General features: G+C 34.5%; 1 protein-coding gene across 1 annotated transcript in view; it reads right to left on the bottom strand.

The window, feature by feature from the left end:
* Positions 1–25,267, bottom strand: part of LOC102870185 (zinc finger protein 280D-like) — a 124,209-nt gene that overhangs the window by 35,320 nt on the left and 63,622 nt on the right. The window contains 7 exon segments of the mRNA XM_006894532.1: positions 6,457–6,597; positions 7,062–7,324; positions 9,222–9,356; positions 11,422–11,568; positions 17,013–17,113; positions 18,079–18,236; positions 21,029–21,252. Coding sequence (XP_006894594.1) covers positions 6,457–6,597; positions 7,062–7,324; positions 9,222–9,356; positions 11,422–11,568; positions 17,013–17,113; positions 18,079–18,236; positions 21,029–21,252 — 1,169 coding nt within the window.

Here is a 25,267-nt window from a genome sequence, read left to right as displayed (position 1 = left end):
GACAGAGCGGAGTTTAGGGCTGTTGTACATAGGGTTGCTATGAGTCGCAGGCGACTCGACGGCACATAACAACAACAACAGCATCACTAATATCACACACTAGCAAAATCCTGTTGAAGAGTATCAAGAAAAGACTTGAACAGTACAGTGACAGAGAACTACCAAAAATACAAGCTGGGTTTAGAAGAGGTCATGGCACTAGAGACTTCATTGCCAATGTCAGACAGATCTTAGCTGAGAGTACCAGATGAATGTCTGTTTCATTGACTACGCAAAGGAATTTGATGTGTGGATCACAATAAATTGTGGCTAACCTTGAGGAAAATTAGAATCTCAGAACACTTGATGCTTATATGAAATCTATACTTGGACCAAGAAGTAGTCCTCAAAACAGAGCAAGGAAACACTGCATAGCTAAAAATCAGGGAAGGAGTGTGTCAGGGATGCATCCTGTCCCCAAACCTTTTTAATCTGTATGCAGAACAGATCATTCGGGGGCAGGACTTTATGAGGAGGAGTGTGGCATCAAGATTGGAGAAAGCCTTATTAACAACCTAAAATATGTAGATGACACAACTTTGCTTGCTGAAACTGAAGACGACCTGAAGCACTTGCTGCAGAAGGTCAAGGACTGTAGTATTCCGTGTGGATTGAAGCTCAACATCAAGAAGACAAAGATTCTCACCACTGGACCAACTGACAATACCATAACAGATGGAGAAGAGAGTGAGGTTGTTAGCAATTACAGCTTGCTCAGATCCACAATCAATACTCTTAACACCAGCAGTCAGGAAATCAAAGGAAGAACTGCATTGGGAAAATGTGCTGTGATGGACCTCTCCAGAGTGCAGAAGAGCAGCAATTTCAATATAGATCCAAAGATATGCACCTAATCCAGGCTTTGGTCTTCTAAATTACTTGTTATGCTTCAGGGAATTGGACAATGACTAAGGATCACAGAAGAAAGAATAGATGACTTTGAGTTGTGGTACTTGAGAAGTCTTCAACATACCATGGACTTCCAAGAAAACAAATAGGTCTGTCTTAGAGAGGCTGGAACCAAGTTTCCCCTTGGAGGCTAGGATTCTGAAGCTCTGCCTTCACTTACTGTGGACATATGGCTAGGAGAGATCAGTCCTTGGAGGACATCATGCCCGGAAAGGTGGACAGACAGCGCAAGAGAATAGGACCCAGGATGAGATGGACTGATACAATAACTGGGGTAAAGGGGGTTGGTGTGTTGGAATTAGTGAGACTTGTTCAGGACAGGAAGGGTTCAGAGTTGCTGTACATAGGGCTATACACCACTGGTGACTCAAAGGCACATAATAACAACAACATACTATGACAGGTTTGGAAGCAGGAGTGGCATCCACTTCCTAAACAACATGCCTCCAGAAACTCTGTGAACTTTGATAAATGTCGATAGTTGTAGAGGGGTTTCAGGCCTTTTCTTCATAGGGTCGCTATGAGTTATGTTTGACTCGAAGACAATCAACAACAACAACATACTGTGTTTATGTGTGTATGTATACACACTCAGAGATAAAAGCTTACAAAACAAAAAGTTTTTGGCAACTAAGAGCTCAAAAGAATTCAAATTTCACGTAACAATATTTTTTTTTGCAATAAAATAGTTACTAAGAATGATAATTGTTATTTACTATCTTCTCATTTTACAATGTCTGCTTATGGGAGAGTTTAAAATAAACATGGAAGCCAACTATTACTTGAGGAATCTGTCACCTGAAAAACCGTATGTCTACCAGGGTAAGTGTTTGGTGCTTTTGTTTTGTTTTTTTTTCCAGGATAAGTTTTAAAAAACAAATCAGAACCCATTAGTTAACAATGTTTCCCTTAAGCACAGAACAGAGACCAATATGCAAACTCTGCAGCCAATGACAATGGCTTATAATCAAGCCTGCTTCTGTCAAGTCATTGCTGGCTCTTGGCAACCCCATGTTACCCAGAGCTGTCCCTTAGGGTTTTCTTGACTAGAATTTTTACGGAAGCAGACTGCTAGACCTTTGGTCTACAGCAACAGTAGGTGGGTTTGAACTGCCAACATTTAGTAGTCTGGCCAGAACTGTGCCATCCAAGGACCAAATATATACTTGAAAAACTGCAAAGCTTTTTTAAAAAAGTAAAGCTTTCCTGTGCTACAAATTCAGGACTTGTCCACCACAGTCTTACTAACAGTGTAATTAAAAGACTATTGTTTCAATATACTGGTGAGTCAGAACCAACCCATCACTGACCCTTCAGAGAGTTTTCAGAGGCAGTTAATTGCACAGGATGAGAATTCCCCTTTTCTTTTCTCCCAGAGCAGCTGTTGCATTTGAACCTGGTGTCTTGAGAGTGTAGTGCAACTTAGCTTCTTGCCACTAGGCTACCAGAGTTCCTTAATAATCACTTAAGAGTTTATTTAGAATGTAAAGTTTTGTGCCTCAGGACCACAAATCTACTGAATCATTCTGAAAATAGAGTCCAAGAATCTGTTTCAACAAGATTGGAGGAAATGTTGGAAAAGTGCATTATCAGCAGTCAAAACCAGGCCAGGTGCTGACTATAGAACAGGCCACTAACTATATAAATTCAAAATGAAGATAAAGAAAACGAAAACAAGTCCATGAAAATCAAAATATGACCTTGAGAAGTATAGCTACTAAATTTAAAAGCCATCTTAAGAATAGATTCGATGTAGTAACCACTTATGATTGAAGACCAGATGAGTTGTGAAACACAAGGATATCATCTATGAAGCAAGCAAAAAGTCATTATAAAATTGGGGGAAGGAGATCAAAATGGATGTCAACAGATTCTCAAACCTGCACTTGTATAAAAAAGTAAAAAAAAGGGGAATAAATGCCAAGGTTAGAGAGCTGAACAGAAGATTTCAAAGGGCTGTCTGAGAAAACAATGCAAAGTATTATTATAAAATATGCAAGGTGCTAGGATTTGAAAACCAAAAGGGAGGGAGGGACTCATTCACTATGTCTCAAGTTGAAATGAAGATCAAAACCAAGCCTCAAGTTGCAACACTATTGGCAAAATGTACATGTATAACCATTGTTTTTGCATTAAGTTAGATAAATCTATCTTTCCTACTAGATTTTGAAAATTAAAGGCAAATATTTTATTCCTAAACTACTAAAGGAAATTTAGGGGGGAAAAAACGACTACAAATCCTGAAGGCACAGTTTGAAGCCCTATCTGCTCCATGGGAGAAGGATGGCAAACTCCTTCCGTGTGGTTAACTGCCTTTGAAAACCCGCTGTAGGGTCAGCTATGGGTTGGTTCCATACTACTACACAGTACTCAACACACACATAAAAGAATTACAATTCTGCTAAGCACAAAACTGTATTTATACACAGTTAATCACAACAGCTTTCAAGAAAAAGAAATAAGTGTAACTTGCTCAGTCACACTTAATAAATGATAGTGTGGGCTCAAATCAAGGTTTGTCTGATTTCTCACCACCACCTGCTTGCCTCCTCACATAGGTCTTAACAACTGGTGCCCTCCTAGTAATGTTTGCAATAAATACTTGTTGAAATGAATCCAACTAAAATAAACACTGCTAGAATAAGTAGTATTGGTCATGCCAGTTAATTTTATTATCCTACATGTAGAGAAAAAAAACAAACTCCTGACATATCATAACAGCAAGGACTTTGAACTCCATTCCATCTCACATGCTTTGGGCATGTTGCGAGGAGGGACCAGTCCTTTTAGAGGGACATCAAGGTTGGAAGGGTGGAGGGACTGCACAAGAGACAAAGACCCTCAATGAGATGGATTGACTCAGTGACTGGGGTAACGGGGGTAGGTGTGTCAGAGACACTGTGATTAGCTCAAGATAGAGCAGGGTTCAGAGCTGTTGTACATAGGGGTCACTGAGTCACAAATGACTTGACAGCACATAACAACATCACAAACACCTAAATGCTGCTACTTTAAAAAGTAACTTAAAAACTTTCTTTCAGGTCTTACAATACTCCGCTATTTCAAGATTTTTCCATATACTTTTTTGTAGATTGTTGTTGTTGTACCATAGTCAGAACTGACCCATAGCTGACCCTCCAGCAATGTTTCCAGAAACAGTTAAACAAGTGGGAGGAAACTGCCCATCCTTCTTTTGTGGAGCAGCTGGTGGACTCAAAGCACATGCCTTCAGGATTGCAGCAGTTAGGCTACTAGAGCTTCCTACTTTGTAGACCTTTTATCATTATAATGGAGTTCCCAGGAGATATAAATGGTTAACACACCTGGCAGCTAATTCAAAGTTTGGGGTTTTAAGTTTATACAGAAGTAACTGAAGAAAGTATTCTCTAATTTAAAAATAGTCATTGAACCATTTGGATGTTCTACTGATACACATGCATTTGCAACAAATTGGGAATTGACTTGACAAGAACCATTTTTTAAAGTAATTACAATAAATAATGACTGCAAGATGTGTTGAGCATATTTACTATTGGTAAATACAAGGCATTTCTTCACAAGAAAATAAAAACCATAAATATATACAAGGAAGAACAGAATAAAAATACACAAGTCAAAATAATAATTCCTGTGAATGGTCTTGTTTATGTCACAGTTCACATAAAAGTGACAGAAATGTAAGAGGATTCTAGGAAATAACAAAGTAAAAGAAAATGTTATTATAGAGTATGGAAGGAATTGTATTTTACAAGGAATGATTCATTTATGGGACAGGAGTTTTTATAGAATTGATTTTTGTTTTTAAGTGCCATCGAGTTGAGTACCACCCACTGCAACGCTATGAACAACAGATCTGAACCCTATCCTATCCTGTGTTATCCTCATACTTTCTGACACATTTGAGACTATTGTCAATCTACCTGGCCAAGGGTCTTTCTCTCCTTCACTGACCTTCCAACCTTCAGGTCCCTTTCCAAGGAATAGCACCTCCTAACAACAAGCCCAAAGTATCAGAGGCAAATCCTCATCATCCTCGGCTCCAAAGAGCACTCTGGCTGTATCCTCTTTTAAGACCCTCTTTAAGACATACCTGTTTATTCTTTTATATATTCTTTTTTTCTTTTCCATGATATTAAGTCCTCTTTTATAACACCACAGCTCACAGGCATCAGTTCTTCTTCTGTCATCCCTATTCATTGTCTAGCTCTTAGATGCACAGCAAGTGGTCAGAGAATTGATTATGATAGATTTAAGACAAGAGGGGGAAAAAACCCAAAACTTCCAACCAAATCATTGTAGTCACATAGATTCTGATTCCAGAGCAACTCTTCATTTAGTTTCTGAAGTTGTACATCTTTCAAATCACTAATCTCTTCATTAACAGTGTAACATGGAATGCACTACATCATCACAGCTCCAGAGAGCAGAAGAGATCATTCAAATTAAAAGGCTACAAAAGAGGCTAAAGGATGAAGCTTCCATTCACATAAAGCTCAAGCTGATAAGAAGAGTCTGCACAGGGCAAGGGTGAGGTACAGAGGTGGAACTCACCAGCTGTTCCACATGAGAAAGGGGTAGCATTCTGCTTCTGTAAAGATTTACAGCCTCAGACACCATGAGGCAGTCCTAACTTGTAGTAAATCTATGAGTGAGAATGGACCAAAAGGCAATGGTAATTTTTAAATTTGGTGGTAAGAGAGCAAGAAAGTTGGAAGAATTCTTGACAGTAATAGCTAATTATGACTAGAAGATTACAGAGGCCATGCTATGACTTGGGGGGAAAAAGAAACTGTTATTTTATTTTGAACTGTTTACAAAGTGGAACATCCTTTTGGATAATCAACTCGTCAATTTTAAATTAAAACAAAAATTACAAGTCCATCCTGATGGAATAAAGTGTGCGTAGGTACTCTAATAGCATAGAATAAATGGTGGGTGAATAAAAATATTCTAACAGCAGCATCAAGACAGGAATAGCTACTCATTTTACTGAGTAACTGCAAAGATGGTGGCTAATGAGTCAGATGGATGAATGTAAAGGTAGAGATTAGAGACAAAAAGAAAACAACAAAATAGTTTCTAGTATCACAAATAATATAGTCTTTCCAAGTGATTTGCTTTGAAGAGACTGACATTAATAAAATTAAATGTATTTGGTAACTATATTAAAGCATTTAAAATTTAACAGCTGAAAAGGAGCACTTTGAAAGAACTACAAGGGAAAAAAGTCCTATAGAAAAAACTATTCTCTTAATAAGTCTATGCTAATTTTAGTAGTATAATGGTTCTTCACTTTCTGTTCAAATAACTATCTGCATTACTATGCAGAAAATATTACTATGCCTGAAAATAGTACCAATGAATAACCTAGAAGTTTCCTACTGCTAGACTTTTAGTTCCTTGAAGAGAAAAATGAAATTTTAAAAGAATGACTATGCTTTCAAAAACAAATATAAACTTCTTGAACCATAATTTCAATTGGTAATTTACATGTTTGATTGATCTTACCTCATCATATGATTTACATAGGCTTTGCTACAGCTAGTGTTGTATCTGCAAAAACTACAATGGACATATGTAGGAAAGTGGTTTGCAAAATCTTTTATTTCAGAACAACACTCAATGCACTTGTAAACTCCCCGACGAAACCTTATGGAGACATAAAGAAAATTATATTTTAAATAAAAAAATTATAAGGGAGATCTTCTTAATGTTCTATTAAATACAGTCAAATTTAACACATCTTTAAACACTTATAATTTGAAAATCTGATATAAAATAACAGACTAAAATAAGTATAAAAAATCCAATATCAATATATGAATATTAAGCATGGATCACATGAACCAGATCAAACAACACAAGATATAAGCAAAAAAATAAGCACAAGTGATGAAGAATACAGAATATAGTAATTCAAGTGCTGCTCAGCAGTCGTGGGGAAAAAAAAACAAAACCACCACCAAACTTTTTATTATTTGCTTGGCCTCTGTGCCAGATAAATGGCAATGTGTAAATAAATGTACATGGAGTTCTCTGACAGTATGATATGAAATAAGAGTTTTAAACACTTAAATTAGTACTGTATATCAGGATTTTAAAAAACAAATTACCTTAAATTTCTCAGTGCTGTATTCACTTTACTTTTTTTATTGCTACTAGTCAATGTGCTTTGTTTCTTTTGCAGATCAGAGATTTTGGATTTGCATTTAGTTTTATTTCCATTGGATTTATTTGCAATAGATTTTGTGAGATTTTTAGCAGTTAGAGGTTCAGTCCTCGAAGGTGAGAGCTGAAGGGTTGAAGTGCTTGCACTAATGGAAGGTGTAGGTGAAGATCCTGATTGAAGAGGCCCAAGTGAAGCTCGAATAGTAACCTAAAAAATGGAAAATAATATTTGCTTTTAAAAAATCATTAGATTAGTATTACAAGTATCACTGTAATACAAAAAGTTAAACAAAATATTTAAAAAAAATAATAAATACAAACTAAAATTGGATGAGTCTTCCATTTGTTCTAAATCTTCATACCAATTAAATGATTCTAAACTTGGTATTTTTTTCAAAGCTGTAACACTACAGTTTTATACTGAAATCAATTACATGTTAACATAGAAATTAATGGACAATTAGGAGTTAACACAAATTATAATATGCTCTGAGATAGCTAAAAATTGTCACTAATATAGATGTTAAAATTTAAATCTCAAAACTAAAAAAAATAGCTCTAGAAAGGCCTATATTATCCTTTAACAACTATAAACAAACGGATCTATTATAAATGTGACCTCTTCCCAGGGTTCATTGGTCAAGGTTTATGTTTACAAATGTTATGGGATAACCGACATCATTTCATCATACAGCATGAAGAGTTTAATAATACTCAGAATTTCCTTAAAAGGAATTAATAGGAAATTTGTTATTTAGTATTTGGAAAGAGAAAATGTTTAACTGTATCTGCTGGTTAACAATGAAAAATACAACTGCCTATTAACAGTCTCATTAATCTCCTCCAATGTCTTTGGGAAAATGTCTGTGATACATATGTGCTTTGGTGTCATACAAAAGCACTGGACTAGGAGATATAGTGGCCTAGCGGTTAAGAGATTCCTCTGCCAATCCAATCCAAAGCATTAGACTAGGAATTAAAAGACTTGAGGTTGAATCTCATATTACTTCTTCCCAGCCATAGGACCTTTGAACTAAGTATCCTATCCTCTCTAAACTTTCTTGTGATAATATAGAGACATTATAGGTTTTGTCTATTTCAGTGGTTGCTGTATGGATCAGTGGTTGCTGTATGGATTAAATTATCAAATGTGTGAAAAAGCACACTGAAAACCTAATTATAAAGAGCCATAAACATTTAGTATCATTATTATTAATATTAATATACTACTATTATTATTAATACGGGAAGATATGAGAGGACTGCACTGCTTACATTAGTGTTCTGCATGTCTAGTCCCAGCATGGAATGAATGGACTGCAGGGAAGGATACTGGATAGCTTCTCTCGCTCTAGGTCTTCAGAGCATGGCTTTATATTGTTTTAATTAATTCAAATAACAGACATACCCACATTCAAAGGTAAGTACCCAAAGCCAAATATAAATGTTTTGGGGATTATTTCACTTTGGATTATCCATGCCTCTGTTTCCCTCCATTGGAGCAAATATTCAAGAGCTGACTGTATATAAAGAAGTCAGAGAAAACAGATGTACATAAGGCAAACAGGGAGAAGAAAATTACAATCATCAGTATGCAGTCAGACATGTGTTTGCTCACTTAAAACACAATGCTATCCAGCAGCAGAACGTGCTTCTCTGAGAGCCGACTCAGTAATACCAATCTCAACAAATATCTGAACCTATGGCATTCAAGGCATACCTGGAGCATACCAGACATGTGGACACAAAAAAGAAATAAAGCATAGTTTCTAATCTCAAACCCTTTACAGTTTGGCAGTTAAAAGAAATAGATGCACAGCCAACTGGTATAGCTAAAACAAAGCCTATGTAATGTTGAAGCAACCCAATGACCCAGACAACAGTTAATCTAGAGGTTCTTTTTACAGAGAAATAGCACTCCAATATAAGACATACCATGAATTCAAAATGGTCTTCTTTCTAAACTTAAGAATTATTAAGCCTAACATTAAAATCATAATAAAAATTAGAAGCTAACTTTTAAAAGATCCTATTAAACAGATAAAAACCAGGCAAGAATTCATCTCTACTCTTATTCAAAAAGTGAAAACATATTTAAAACTCACTTTTGTTCCAGGAGGCAATCCTTCTAGTTGTTTAGGTTTTATAAATGTTCGATGATGCTGAGTCTTGTGATCCATTTTCTCCTTGCATGTCAAAAATTGTAGTCGGCATTTTGTGCAACGATGAATGCCTTTTTTCTGTTTAGAAATTCAAACAAAACCATGAGGGAAATAATTTATATAATCATAAATTCTGTGATGTAAAAGTTCTCTGACAGTAATTTTAACATTAGGCCCTTCCTATCACAACAGAGGAAAAGTAACATATACAAAGTTAAAACATACAACTCAGATAAGATGCATTATAGATTACATAGCCCAAAATAACTCTTTCATCCTTATCTTTCTCCCCTTATCTATCTATATCTCACTGTGAGTTTAGTAAAGTTAAAGTACAAGAGAAAATCATGTTAAGATTCATAATGAAACAGAGTATCTTCAGACATCATTCTCCTCAAAATGAAAGGCCAACAATGGAATATAACAATATGAAGAATAGGGTTTCCCAAACTCTATTCCTTAAGATATGTTAACAGGTATTGCACAATAAGAGATCAGTGATCAAATAAGTTTTGGAATAATGAATGCATTCTCTAGCCCTTCTTTGGAGATCTGTAAAAATCATCACCAAACTCAAAGTTCTGCAAAGTTTTATTTTAAAAAGCAAATGAAACTAATTTTGTATAATCAGCCTTTATCAAATTTATTTACCAAGGACATTTGAGGGCAAACACCTATAAACACCTGTTATAAAAAGATCCTGCCAGATTTCCCAAGGATGTGTAACATTCCAATTATAATACAGATGACTCCAAATGTATTTGGAAATTGTACTTTTATGATTTTTCTTATCTAATTAACAACCACATCTGACTACTCTGTGACTGAAACTATAAGAAATGTAAGCATAAGAGCTGATCAAATTGGCATGGTAATTTAATCATTAGTAGGAAAATGTAGAGAGCAGATTTGTGAGTGAGGTAGGAAAACTTATTACATGATCCAAGCCAATAAAAACGCAGAACAATGCTGTCGAGTGAATCCTGATTCATAGTGACTGTGCAAGACAGAGCAGAACTCCACAGGGTTTCCAAGGCTGTCAACTTGATGGCCAGGACAGGGCAAGGTTTGGATTTGGTGTTCACGGGGTTGTTCTAAGTTGTAATTAACTTGACGGCACCTAATAATAATCTCTGAAAGAAACCAACTACCACATCTTTTTCTAATAGACCAGCTCCTACGTTCAACTTGTTGACCTTTCAGCTAGCAATCAACTGCTTAACCACTGGGTCACAACCACAGCACCGTGCTTACAGAATTAGATTTAATAAATCTAATGACTTCTAATTGTAGCAAAAAGATTACTGCTTTTTCAGATTTAAAATAAGCTTATTTTCACCAAAGTTCTCAGCTCAAATACAGGATGGTTAATTCGTTTCAGGATGAGAACTGGCATAGCACCAAAATCCAAGGGAAGAGTATAAGCTTCAATATTGAGATCCCAGAGATCTGAGGTTTGTTTTTTTTTGTTTGTGGATTCTTGGTTTTTGTTTTTGAGTGTGAGAGAGAATATAAAGCAGAACCAGCAGAAATCATGCAGGAACAAAGTTATAACCTAAGCACAATAAGAGTTCATGTATTTAGCTCATGAACTCATTAGTTCATGTAATAAGTGAAATTAATATTCCTTTTTTCACCAACAGAACACCTAGAGAACAATAAATTCAACATATCTTCTGATAAAAGTAATGGGACTAGAAAATGAAAATAGATTTTTAAGAGAATGAGGAAAACAAGATTTGTGGTTCAATCTTATCTACCTCAGTGCAAACCCATCTTTCCTTCTCCTCTTCAAAATTACCTTCAAAACTGTTCTCTTACCTACCCTGAGGTCCTGGAAATCTTTGGGATTTTTCTACTTAACTTTTTTCACTCAGACTATTTTTATCTCAACTTGATGGTTCCAATTTCTAGTTTTGTTTCATAATGCTTCTTTTATATACAAGCTACTTATATATAAACTGTACCATCAACAGAAAACAAGCAACGAAAAAAACTAGAATTTTTTCAAGTACTTCATCATAACTGAATACTAATCTGTTGCTTAGAATAACTTTATTGGAGGAAAAATTCAAGCCAACGTTCTAAGTCAAATTCAGTAATTTTTACAAATATAAAATAAATCAAAAGGGATAAATCTCACCTGATGCTTCATGTAATGATGCATGTATGGTGTTGCAATTTTAATAACTTTGAGGCAAAATGGACATAGCAAGTTTTTAGTGTTTTCATGGGATGTTCTAAAATGAGTTTCAACATCAGAAAATAATGATGATCTGTAATTGCAAACCTAGAAACATAAAGGTTTAGTTTCATTTTAAATACATAATTGTTGGGGAAGGGAGGAGGGGAGAGGAAAATATGCAACGATGATTAAATGAAAATCCAACTTTTCTGTAAACTTCCATTAAAACCACAATTAAAAAAATCTAACATGCAATTAAAAAGTACTATTGAAGGTTTATTTAGAAAAATGTTGTTAGGTGCTGTCAAGTCAAATATGACTTAAAGTGACCCTCTGAACAAACAGATCTGAACCTTACCCTATCCTGTACAACCCTCATCATCTCATATATTGGTGCCCACTGTTAAGAGTTACTATGCCAATCTATCTTATTTAGAGTCTTCCTCTCTTATGCTGACCTTTCCCTTTCCCAGTATTAAGTCCTTTTCCAAGGACTGGCCCCTCTTCATAATATGCCCCAAGAATGTCAGCTGAAGCTACATCATCCTTGATTCCAAAGAGCAGTCTAGCTGTCCTTTCTCCAAAACGTGTTTGTTCTTCTGATAGTCCATGAAATGGTCAATACTCTTCTCCAACACTACCACACAAAGGCATAAACTCTTTTTTTGCCATCCTTATTCACTGTTCAACTTTCAAGTAGACAACAAATAACTGAAAATACCATGGCTTTGATCAGGTGTATCTCAGTCTTTAAAAAGACACTTTAGCTCTTTAGCATTTTGAGCAGATTCTTGACAGTAAATTTTTCCCACTGTTAGCACATCTTTTGATTTCCTGATTGCTAGTACCAAGAATGTTGTTTGTGGATACTAAGAAGATGGAACTATTGACAACAGTAATTATTAATTCATTCCTCATGACTTTACCATCAAGAAATCCATTACTATAAGTACTAAAAGATAATCTCTGTGACAGTGATGTTATCTTTCATAGTTTATAGATACTTTCCAAAATTTAACTCAATTATCTTCTTTACTATAGAACGATACTCCTTTGTTTTAACTTGAATTTTAAACCTCTAACAATTCTTGTCCTATAAAGTTTGTTACAACAAAACAGTGCTTTTAGATTTTAAAAAGTCTTCAGGGTGTGGCAATAGTAGTTTAACTTTATCTAGCTTTGCTATTTCTTCAAATGATTAAATACAGTAGTTCAAACGAACTTAGTTGGTAATATTCAACTCGTCTGTCTTTCTGCTGTAGTGGCTTGCATCTTGCTGTGATGCTAGAAGTATGTTAAGGATATTTCCAATAGCAGCATGGTCACCAAATGTACACAGCTTTCAGCAGAGGTCCCAGACCAAGACAGAGCAGGAAGAAAGACCTGAAAATCTACTTCTAACATACTGGCCAGTGGAAATCTTATAAATGGAAATACATTACTATCTGATACAGTGCTGAGAGATAAGATCCACAGGTTGGAAGTTACTCAAAATGACTGTCGAAAAATGATCTCTGTTACATGATCAACTTGAATAATATAGATGGAAGTAAGGTTTTCACTTCACTTGCTAACAAGCCATAACTCTGAATGAGAAAAACCAGCTACAAACATCCATTAATAATCACAATATGATCATTAATTGTTCACGTTTAAGTCCATGCTGAAGGTGAAGAAAATGAAGACAATCCTTAAGAGCCAAGTTTGATGACTTTGAATATACCTGACTTGATGACTATGTTAATAGATTTGAGCCACTGAACACTAATGACCATAGGAGCTGGAGGATGACTTCACGGACATCATAGCCGAAGACAGAAGGTGGTTATTAAAAAGCCAGGGACAAAATAAAAGGCCAAAATAGATGTCAGAAAAAGATGTTGAAAACGTTTTCTGAAAAATTAAGAACATTTCTGATTAAGGAAAATACATTCCTCTAAAATTAACATAAGAAATGAATTCAAAGAACTAAAATGATTATTTCAAAGAAGGATGCTGAAAACACAAAGTATTACAATATGTGTAAAGACCTGGAGTTAAAAAGTCAAAAACCAAGAACACATTCAGCCTTTATCAAGCTAAAAGAATTGCAGAAAAAACCCTCATGCTTTGAGTTGCAGTACTAAAAAAATTCTATGTGTAAAAAGCTGAACAAAGCATAAAGCATCAAAAGAAGATGGAAAGAATAAACCATTACTTATCAGAAAGAACTGCTCAATCAGCCATCTCAGAAGGCAGTATATGATCAAGAAAAAATGGTACTGAAGGGTAGAAGTTCCTGAGGGTACTAGGGAAAAAAAATAAGCCTCCATGAAGGATGGAAATATCAATTGCAATATTTCATCAGAATGATCTAATACTGGAAGCGCTCATTAGTTTATACCATAAAATTCGGATGAGTTACCTGGCCAACAGACTGGAAAAGATCTATATGCAGACATTGTCAAACAATTTAATTCACAAATAAAATTATGCTGAAGATAATGCAGACATGCCTAGCAGTTCAACAGCAAGAGGATCCCAGAATTTCAAGACAGACTCAGCAGAGGACACGAAATGAAGGTTATCACTGATGATGTAAGACAGATCTTGGTTAATGAAGGGAATACCAGAAAGGTATTTATCTTTGTTTAGTTGCCTAAACAAATTATTTAAATGCCTAAAAGAGGCATGTGACTGTGTGAATGACCACAAACTGTGGATAATATTATGGATAATATTGTGAATAATGGGAATTCCAGAACACTTTATTGTGCCTGTATGATATCTCTATATTGACCAAGACAGCAGTCATATGAACAAAGAGAAACTGTATGGTACACATAAGGGAAAGTGTACATATGTCAAGATTTTATCCTTTTACTGTACTTATTCAACCTGTACAAAAGGCAAAAACCTGAAAATCTGAGCTTTATAAAAAAACATAGTGGTAGGAATGGAGGAAGGTTCATTAACATTCTGAGACATACAAAATCACACAACCTTACTTTCTCAAAGTGAAGAAGACTTGAAGCATCTGCTGAGGAAGATCAAACTATAACCTTCAGTCTGAATTATACCTTAAAGAAAACAAAAATCTTCACAATAGGCCCATAAGGAGCAGCATGACAAAAGGAAAGATAAAGACTGAAGTTGTAAAACATTCCATTTTACTTGGGTCCACGAATAATACCCATGGAAGCATCAGTCAAGAAATTAAATGCTACTGATGTGCAAGGGTGGGGGGGATTAATAATGGGGTTGTACAATTTGTTGGGTGGGGGGGATGAATGAGGGAAATTGAAAAAAAAATGTTCTTGAAAACAATGTATTCAAATTTTTCAGTAAACTAGTAGAAAAGTTAAAAAAAAAAAGAATTAAAATGCTATGGTGCAGGAGGCAAATTGCTACAAAAAACTCTTCAAAGAATTAAAAAGCAAGGATACCACCTTCAAATCTACACCTGAGCCAAACCATGACATCTTCAACTGCCTTGTAATACATAAATAAGTCACACAATCAATAAGGAAGACTGAAAAATATTGATGCATTTAAACTAGCAAGGAATACTAAATATACCATCATGGCCTACTAGAACAAATCTATCCTGGAAAGATTACTCACAGAATGCTCCTAGGAGCAAGGACGAGATTTCATCTTACTTGGACATGTAATCAAAGATCAGTCCTCAGGAAAGAACATCATGATTAGTAATGTCAAAGTCAACAAAAAGATAAGATGGACTAAGACAGTGGCTACAACAATGTACTGAACAATCCCAGAGGTGCGCGGTTCGAATCCACCAGATGCTCTGCTGGAGAAGGAGGGACAATCTCCTTCTGTACCAGTTAGATTTGAGAGTACACACACAAAAATGATAAAAAACTTTAAAAAAAAAAAACCCCAAACCTAACAATGTACTCAAACACAGTAAGAATTATGAGGACCATGTAAGATAGAACACTATTTTGTTCTACTGCACTTAGGTCATTATGCACAGAAACTAACTTGCCAGTACTTAACAAGAACAATAAGGATGACAGAAGATTTATTAATGCCTTTGAACTGTAATGTTGGAGAAGAGTACTGAATAGTCCATGGACTGTCAAAAGAACAAAAAGATATGTCTTGGAGACTGTGAATCCAGAATACGTCTTATACTTTGTGTTGCTAGGAGAGGCTCTTCCTTGGTAAGGAACATCATGCTTGGAAAGATAGAGGGTCAGAAAAAGAGAAGACCATCAATAAAATGGTTTTACACAGTGACTGCAGAAATTGGCTCAAGTGTCAAGATGATGAGGATGGCAAGGAATAGAATAGAGTTCAGATCTATTGTTCATAGGGTCGCTATAAGTCCTATTTGATGGCACTTGGCATTCATTTCCTAAAAAGCATGCCTCTGGAAACTCTGTGAACTTTGATAAATGGTGATGGTTTGGAAGGGCCTTTTGTTCATGGGGTTACAGTAAGTTGTGCTCAACTCAACGGCAATCAACAACAACAACCACAATATTTCCCTGATATACCAGCACTCTTCCCTATATTGTAAGATATATTTGTCTTTAGCTGACAGAACTTCTGTCTAATTCAGAGGTCAACAACCAACCTGTGAACCAAATACAACCTACAGCCAAACACGTAAACAAGCCATGAATTAAGACAGGAGAGTTCCACTAACAAATTATTTACAAGAGGCACTTTAGTTTTAGTAACTTTAGAAATCAATTTTATTTAAACAGTTAAAAAACCCCTAATATTTCATGAAATACCAAATTAAAATTTTAGTGTCATTATTAGATGGGAAAGTCTGCTATTAGGGACCTCTCCAAAGTACTGAAGAGTAATGGTGTCTCTCTGGAGACTAAGGTGTGTCTGATACAGGCGATGGTCTTTGCTATCACTTGTTATGCATCAGAGAGTTGGACAATGACCAAGGAGGATAGAAGGAGAATTGATGCCTTTGAGCTGTGGTGCTGGAGAAGAGTATTGAGAATACCATGGACTGCTAGGAAAACAAACAGATTCATCCTGGAAAGGGTTAAAACTGGGTGGCTCCCTGGAGGCAAGGATTCTGAGGCTCCGTCTAACATACTTTGGACATGTTGTAAGGAGGGACCAGTCCTTGGAGAGCGACATCATGCTTGGTAGGGTGGAGCGACAGCACAGGAGAGGAAGGAAGGCCCTCTATGAGGTGGACTGATTCAGTGACTGGGGTAATCGGATGGGTGTATCAGAGACAGTGCGACTGGCACAGGACAGAGCAGAGTTTAGGGCTGTTGTACATAGGGTCGCTATGACGTGCAAGCGACTCGACAGCACTTAACAACAACATTAGCTTATTATCACACAGCCATATCCAGTCATTTATCTATCATCTCTGGGTGCCACTGCATTACAGGGTTTATTAGTTGCTCCAAACAGAAACCAAATGGCACCCAAAGCAGAAAATAATTATTATCTTCACCTAAAGAAAACAAAACAACAATTACTAATTCTTCACCTAACAAGTTTATATTTCATAACCACAATAACAAATCATAACACTTAACTACAATGAAATATGTGCATACCTGGCAAATATATGGCATTTCACCAGGTTTGTGATTGTCCTTCATATGTTGTAAAAGAACATGTTCTGTTTCAAATGATAATTCACAGATTTTACAAATGGCTAAAAGTGGGAGGACAAAGACATTACAGTATTTTAAGATGTATCTATTTAAAAGATCCATTATCAACAAGAGAAATACTATAAACAGCATTAGGTATGGTTAACAGGTATATAGTTAAATCTGCCCTAAGCATAGTTCTAAGCACTTTACTGACATTAATCAGTTAATAGTCATAAAGACACTGCAAGGAAGGTACTACTATTATTACCCTATTATTTAAATTTTATGTTATTTTTCCAAGAAAGCTGTGATAAAATAAAGAACTGAAATTAGAAACCAAGCTATCTCTAAAATTTATAATTTTAACTACTTTTGTTATTTTTCTTATTGATGTTAACATGAGAGGTTTTACATTTGAAAACAATAGAATCTGAAATTTCTAATTCAGTTAACTGCATATAATCCATGAGTTAGGCAGTTTCCACTAAAGGAATATTTACAAGACAGACTCTCAGTAACAGATAATTCTCAGATTATGTATGAATTCCACTCCTAAATCTCTTTATAAATTGCTTTTGTACATTAAGTCCGAAGAGGTACCATTCTTAACTAATGTTAATCTAATGTTTGTCTCTGTATATAGGACATAGTGTATCTTTCCATACATAACAAGCATTAAATACTTTTAAATACACATACATAAATATCTGATTCAGGAGGCAAAGTAGCACCAATTAGTTACTGTGAACCATCACATACCTCAAAATTTTAATATAAAAAGCTTCATATAGTTGAAGGCTGATACATAACTATGAGTTGTAAAATGTATGTAATTAGATATTTTTAACCTGGACAATGTCTGTAATACTACTTTTTAAATGCATTTAAGTTAAAATTTAACTATTTCTATTTGCCTTCTAATTCCAAAATCTTTGTTATTTTTCTGTTAGAGCTCTTAAGTTTTCCCTCCACTGAGATTATCAAAATCATTAATACTCAATATTTTAAATCATCTGTAACTTACTAGAAAATTCATGGGGAGTATGAGTGCTTTCGATGTGACACTGCAGCTGAAAAGGTGTGGGAAACTGACGGTAGCAGTGCTGGCAGGTGGTGTGGTTTTCCCAGCTCTCACTGCTCTGCTTCTCAAGTTCCAAATGGTGTTTCATGTGGTTCATAAACCTATAAATGATTGTCAACAGGTGCAAAACTTCAGATTTAAAAAAACATTATTACATGTAAGTATGTTAACCTAAATCTAAAAGAATACAGTTTTATTGCTCAAATCCTATAGAGTCAAAACTCTCTACAAAAGTATGTATTTTATATAATAATTTCCATTATAGAGTAATTATCTTTTCATCTTTGTTTTAAAAGTAATTAATCTAAAATATAGCTTATTTGCTCTGGCTCTTAATCCTTATTATGTATTATTTTTTAAAAATATTGGAGTTACAAATAAACAGCATGTCTCTTTTCCACACATGAAATTTTAAACTACTTATATTTTAAACTACTTACATTTTAAAGCACTGGAAAATTCTCTAACAAAAAGCAGCTACATGCAAGAAATTTTTAAGGCCTTGAAGATACACAATCGGTTCCCATTGCTTAAAAGAAAAATTACTGGTATTTTTACTTGTAGCTTGGTTTCTAAATGCATGTAATAGCAATTTTAATGCCTACAAGTACATGAACTTTTTGTTTTATTTAATGATACTGGTTTACTGTTGGCACAGACTATTCATTTTAAGTCGTAGACTATGTCCTTTGCAAGCAATGGTCATTTTTCAGTTTTACATTATGCTATTTCAGCTTCCCTAAAAGGCTGATTATGAAAAGACCTATGACCTTCAATGGCAGAGAGTACAATATAAATAAGAATATCTATTTAAAAGTGCTTACTAAAGCACTTTGCTGAATGTGAGAGTTAAGTTACTCCATCAAATAATTTTTAAACTAGATCAGCTACTAACAATTACCTCTGAGTTCTTAAAAAAAATAATCTTTCAACCAAATAGCATCTTCAATATTAATTTCCTTGAAGCTTGTAATAACTTTTTTTTTCATCTACTCTCCATCTCTTTAGAACTGGTTATAGATAGCTCACCCTGAAATTTTGTTGGTTTTTTTGTTGTTACCCTCCCACTGTTTTAATACAAACTTTATAAAAATGTAAAGAAAATTCTACCAGCTACTGAAGTGCTTTCAGCACACAATAATTTTGTGTGTTGTTAGAACAGAACTGTGCCTTATCGGGTTTTCAATGGCTGATATTTTTGGAAATAAATGAAATTTAAGATATGCCTATATGAAATAATCTCTGCCAACCAGCTTTCTCTCAACTATTATAAAAACTGCCATTAATTAGCTCATACTCCTTAAGCCAGTAGATGAAAACTAGGAAGGGAAACAAACAAGTATCTTGCAAGTATTCATAAAATAAAATAAGCTTAATTTTAGTGACAATCACTGTAGAAAAATTCCTGCTATACCACAATACAGTAAGTTCCCAGGTTATGACTGCCAGACAACTCAAACTTGCCCCTTAAAACTATTCTGTAAATTTGCCCTTACTTTGAAAATAACTGAACCAACTCCTACTTGTAACACATTTTTTAAATCAAAATAATCTTCACTTGCTGCACAGGCAAATTTTATATCATTGCTTCAAACATTTTCTTGCACTAAAATAAGGATAAAGAAAGAGTCTTATACAACAATCCAATTTATCTGCAAAATCAACTTACAGATACACTTAGGAACAGATCCTGTTTGTATCCAAGGGACTACTTTTATGTTGGTAAGGCACAGTATGAACCTTAAAATATCCATCTCTTACCAGGTTATAAAACATCAATTTATCATCTTATTTTTACTGTGAAGGAAATATATTATTTAACATATGTAATTTCTTTGGTTATCTAGTGGTTACCATTAAGGTTACATTGATTAAATAATCAATCTTTAAAATAAATGTTCATTTTTAAGACGTTACCAATGCTTACAATGTCTAGATATTCTTATACTCTAGAAATACATATGTAAAGAGTATTCTGAAATAATAGCCAAAAAAGGAAATTTTATCTTCGTATGTTTAATATGAAATGAGCTAATCTCAAAGAAAAAAAGAAACCAAACTATTGCTGAAGTTACTTCCAAATTCACATGTATGACACTTAAGTATAGCAAGGACGTAAATCAATGCAATACTTTTTGATGTATTTTAATGCAGTTTTCTGATGTGCTTTATATTTTACTATTATAATTTTAAGAATATAAAAAATCAGCATATAGTTCTATTATAATATTATTTCACTGTTATACAGCAGTGTACTACTATTTGAAGTTCCATTTCCCTTCCGTTAGTCTACTGCTATCACTTGCTATTGACAGTTACTAAGATTTGACAAAAATCTATTCTCATCAAGTAAATGCCTACTCACAGGAGATAAAGAAATATAAGACATATAAAATAGCATATGTAGAACTTTGAAAACACAGAACACTACTCAAAATACAGTATTCACAACTGTTAAAGAAGTTTATATGAGATGGTGTATTATCAGTATCACAATAACTTCCAGGAAAATAAAATAAAAGTTGAGCCCCAAGTAATCTATAGGTGACTAATGCTAACTTACAAATGCTAGTTACTAAGAGAAAATATAAATGTACACTGTGTGCTATCAGTGTGTGTGTGTGTATGTGTGTGTGCACCTCCATCAATGTATACAGATATATAAATGCATACACACATACATATCCATATCTCTATCTATCCATCTTTCCATCCATCCATCCATCCATTCATCCATCCATCCATCCATCCATCCATCCGTGCCCTACCTAAGGAAAGAAAAATGCATCAAGAACTATTTACCTAGATGGCACCAAAAAATGCAAATTAAAGTTACATTTTTATCTATAGCATTCTAACTTTCAAATAGAAATAAAAATAAGTATTTACATACCTAATATTATTTTTAAGAATTTTCAAGCAACTGAAGCATTTAAAGGTTGTATGAGTCTTCTGTTCTTCCTGGGCATCTCCTTCATGTTTTCCATAATAAAAGTCATTAACTAACATAATCAATTTTCCTTTCTCTGATTCAATAGTGTTATTTGTATTTGTTGTACTTGAAAATTCTGTATTAGCCAGTCCCAAAAAGTTATTTATCATGTCTGGACAACAATACTGAAAGAGAAAAAAAAATAGATGTCTTATTTATCTTTTTGAAAAAAGTGAAATACGAAAAATGATTCAGTATTTCCAACTAAGGCCAGATCATGTAAAACTATGTTTGGTATTATATCTGGAAAAATATTCACCCAAAAAGTTGTGGTGAAAGATATTTATATATATAATCTATAAAAGTCAAACCCATGTATTTGTCATCTTAATGTACACACACAAAAACTTTTAAATAAATGTTTAAAAAAAGCTGAAACCAGGACTGACTACAGATGTAGTAACTTTTTCCTTGCAAGTTACCTTTCCAGATGAAAATACTTAAAATTTTATTCCTTAGCCAAAAATCATTTCATAGTGTGTCAAGATACAGAAAGGAAACGTAGTTTCATATGCCAGTATGTACAACTTTAATTATCAACAAAAGTTCAATGTTTCAGAAAGTCTAGTGGAAAGTGGACTTTACACAAAGCTAACCTGACATTCTTTAGCCTCAAGGTGCTAGAAAATGCATGAGGGAAAAAAAATCATCTTGAAAATGTAAATAGATACATTTTAAAATTTAGAATGTTTAAACATTTGAAAGGGAACCTGTCTTTTTCAAATTAAGATTTCACAAGAATTGGCTCTCATGTGAAAGACTTTCATATTAAAAAAAAAAAATACAACCACCAAGAAAATACAATTAATTTTCCATTGTAGGATTTTACTAGATTAGTGTTAAGACTAAACAAGACAAAGAAGACCTGCAATAGAAAAAACCAAAGTGCTTGTTAAATAGCAAATTCCTAGACCCCACTGCAGACCAATATATCTACAGTAGGGCCTAGAAATTTATTTTAACACGTCACTCAAGTAATTCTTTTGTAAATTAAACTCTTTCTAAATGTGTAATTTAATAAATTAGTAGCAACCGAAGAGAAGTTTGAAAACATAAATTCTATTCCTTTTTAACAAGTTGGGTGTTTTTGTAAATCTACTCTGCCACATATAATATTCTAGCTAATTAGTGAAACTTTATCTTGCACAAGTCTGCTCTGATACAAACACACTTGTAATAGTCCTTTCAAGGTTGCCTTAACATTATTTTCACTTGTAAAGTCTGAATCCACAAAAGGAAAAAAGTGAAAGAAAAATCCAGATGTGAAAAAAAAATTTTTTTTTAGGCTGAGGTAAAACCCCTATATAAAGTTGTAGGCTTCATCAATGAGTGCTTCAAGTATTTGTGGAATTAGCAAGTAAGAGTATGTCACATAGCAAAAGTCTTTGAAGCGTCTTCCTCTAGTCCTGATGCCCTTTTATTGTTCATGTAGTCCATCTAGTTGGATTTTTTGCTCAGCATATAGACTGAACAGGTATGGTGAAAGGATATAATCCTAAATTCCATTTTTCCTGTACCTTGTTCTTTTCAAAGGACTGTTTCTTGGCCTAAGGTAAAATGAAGTATTCTAGGGGTCCTCATTCTTCCCAATGTTGAACATGACTTTTTGAGGAGCAGTTAAAATTTTTACTTTAATTAGCAATGAGAAGGTAGGATCTCACCATGGCATTGGCTAATGCCAGAACAGTGATGACTTAAAAGAAATAGCAGTAAGCAACATTTTATTCTTTTACGACCAGACAATGATAGTGCAAAATAGTTACAACTAGGCAACTAGAATGATAACAATGAGAAGTTATCAGTAAAAGTCTGAATGGCACTAAACTTAGAATTTAAAAAAGGTGAACATGACTTTTAAAATAAAAAAGAGGATTTAGAAACAATTACTCCATGCTAATCCCAATATGCTTTTTTGTATTACAATCTTAAGTCTTTGGCTTTTTTTAAACTAAAAGCTGGGCTAAGTAAAACACCTTTCATTTTCTCAAACCACTGTCAGAGCACTGAAAAATACACTACACTTGTAACCTTTGTGCCATGATCCACATAGCTGAATGTCTCTGCACAGTCAATGTAAAAAAATAAAAGTAAAAAATAAAAATCATTCTGGCATTCTCTGCTTTCCTCTGAGGCTCATATGACATAAGAAAATGAGAGCTCTTGCTTCCCTTCATCTGCCATGTTCAACTTTGAATTTCTGGTTAACTATTTATATTAAGGCAGCCTGGTGGAAAGAAACTGTGCTGCAATCCTGAAGGAAGGCAGTTGGAAGTCAGCAGCCACTCTGCAGGAGAAGGATGGGCAATCTCCTCTCCTGCCTCTGAAAACCCACCAGAAGGTCAGCTATGGGTTGGTTCCAATTCGACAGTATACAACAACAAAATCATTTTTAATAGTCTTTAATAAAATTTTAATTGTAGGTGATATTGTTCAGTAATTTCCAAATGCTGTTAGATGATTTTTCTTGGCTTAGAAGAATAACATGCCCAGGGTTGCAACTGTTTGAAACACCTTAATTAGTATTATGTCATATCCTAGCTCATTTTTTTGCCAATGCTTTCAGTACAATTGGATTTCTTTCTTCAGTACCTGTGATTATCTACGACCTTCTGAAATAACTGAACACCAATCCATTCTTTTTAGTAGAATGACTCTGTGTAGTGTTTTGATCTTTTTTTGATCCTCTGTGTCATTCACTATTTTACCTATAGAATCAATCAGCACTGGATCTTAAATTTGTTCTTTCAACTTGAGAAATGCTGAGGTGTTCTTTTCTTTGGATTTTTAACTTGATCTTACACATTTTATTGTAATGCTTTATTGTGTTTTCCTGAGACACCCTTTGAAATCTTTCATTCATCATCTTTTCACTTTACCTCCTCTAAAGGGCAGAGTTCAAATCCACTAGCAACACAGAAGTCAACACAGTAAGACAAATTGACAAATGGTAGAGTCATATTCACAGCATCATTTGCAGAGAAAAATTACTTCACATCTCTCTATAGAGAAGCCTTCAAACAATGTGGAAAAATACCATGTACAAAAGTTATATAACATGGAATAGGCCATCTAGTTAGAAATATATATAACCTTATGTGTCCAATATTGCTTCAGTACCAAATCAATTTTTATTAAATTTTGAAATATAGTTCTTCACTAATAAACTACATGTTTAATCACTCAGTGTTTCTAATTTTGCCACTTAAGATATTTTTGTTGTTGGATGCTATAGTGCCTGTTTGACTCATAGTGTCCCTATGTGCAACAGAACAAAACAGATGGTTCCTGTGACATCCTCACAATCACTGCTATATTTGAGTTCACTGCTATAATTTCTTTTTTATAGAGATTTTCTCCTTAATCACTAACCCTCTACTTTACCAAGCAAGATATTCTCCTAGAGGGACTGACTATTCCTGGCAATAGTTCCAAAATTTATGGGGAAAGTCTCTCTCCATCCAAGTTTCTAAGGAGCATTCTGGCTTTACCTATGACAAAACAGATTTGTCAAACCAACTCAAGGTGGATCATGGATCTAGGATTAAAACCAAGGACTATAAACTTCATTAAAGAAAAGCTTGGAAGAACTCTAGTAGTACTAATCCACAACATAAAGAGTCTTCCAAGTATCCTGAAAAATCTACAACCAAGAGAAGATAAGATAGATGAACGGGACCTTCTAAGAATCAGATCCCTATGCACATCCATAAACTTCTCCAACAAGGTGAAAAGGGAAGCCACAGACTGGGAAAAAGTGTTTGGTAATGACATGTCAGATAAGGGGCTTAATACTAGAATTTATAAAATACTTGAGCACCACAACAAGATAAAGGTAAATAATCCAATCAAAAAATGGGCACAGGATATTGAACAGACACTTCACCAAAGAAGACATTCAGATGGCCATCAAGCACATGAAAAGATGTTCAAAATCCCTAGCTCTAAGAGATGCAAATCAAAACAACTATGAGATATCATCTCAACCCAGTCAGAAGAGCAAAATGTAATAGAACAGCAAACAACAAATGCTGATGAGGTTGTGGAGAAACTGGAACCCTTATTCACTGTTGGTGGAATGTAAAATGGTGCAACCACTGTTGAAGGCGGTATGGCGCTTTCTCAAAAAGTTGCAAATAGAGA

The sequence above is a fragment of the Elephantulus edwardii genome, unplaced genomic scaffold (genome assembly GCF_000299155.1).
Source record: "Elephantulus edwardii isolate Elephantulus edwardi_28Jun2011 unplaced genomic scaffold, EleEdw1.0 scaffold00145, whole genome shotgun sequence".
In the NCBI taxonomy this organism is placed as follows: Eukaryota; Metazoa; Chordata; class Mammalia; order Macroscelidea; family Macroscelididae; genus Elephantulus; species Elephantulus edwardii.
This window is presented reverse-complemented; position numbering and strand designations above follow the sequence as displayed.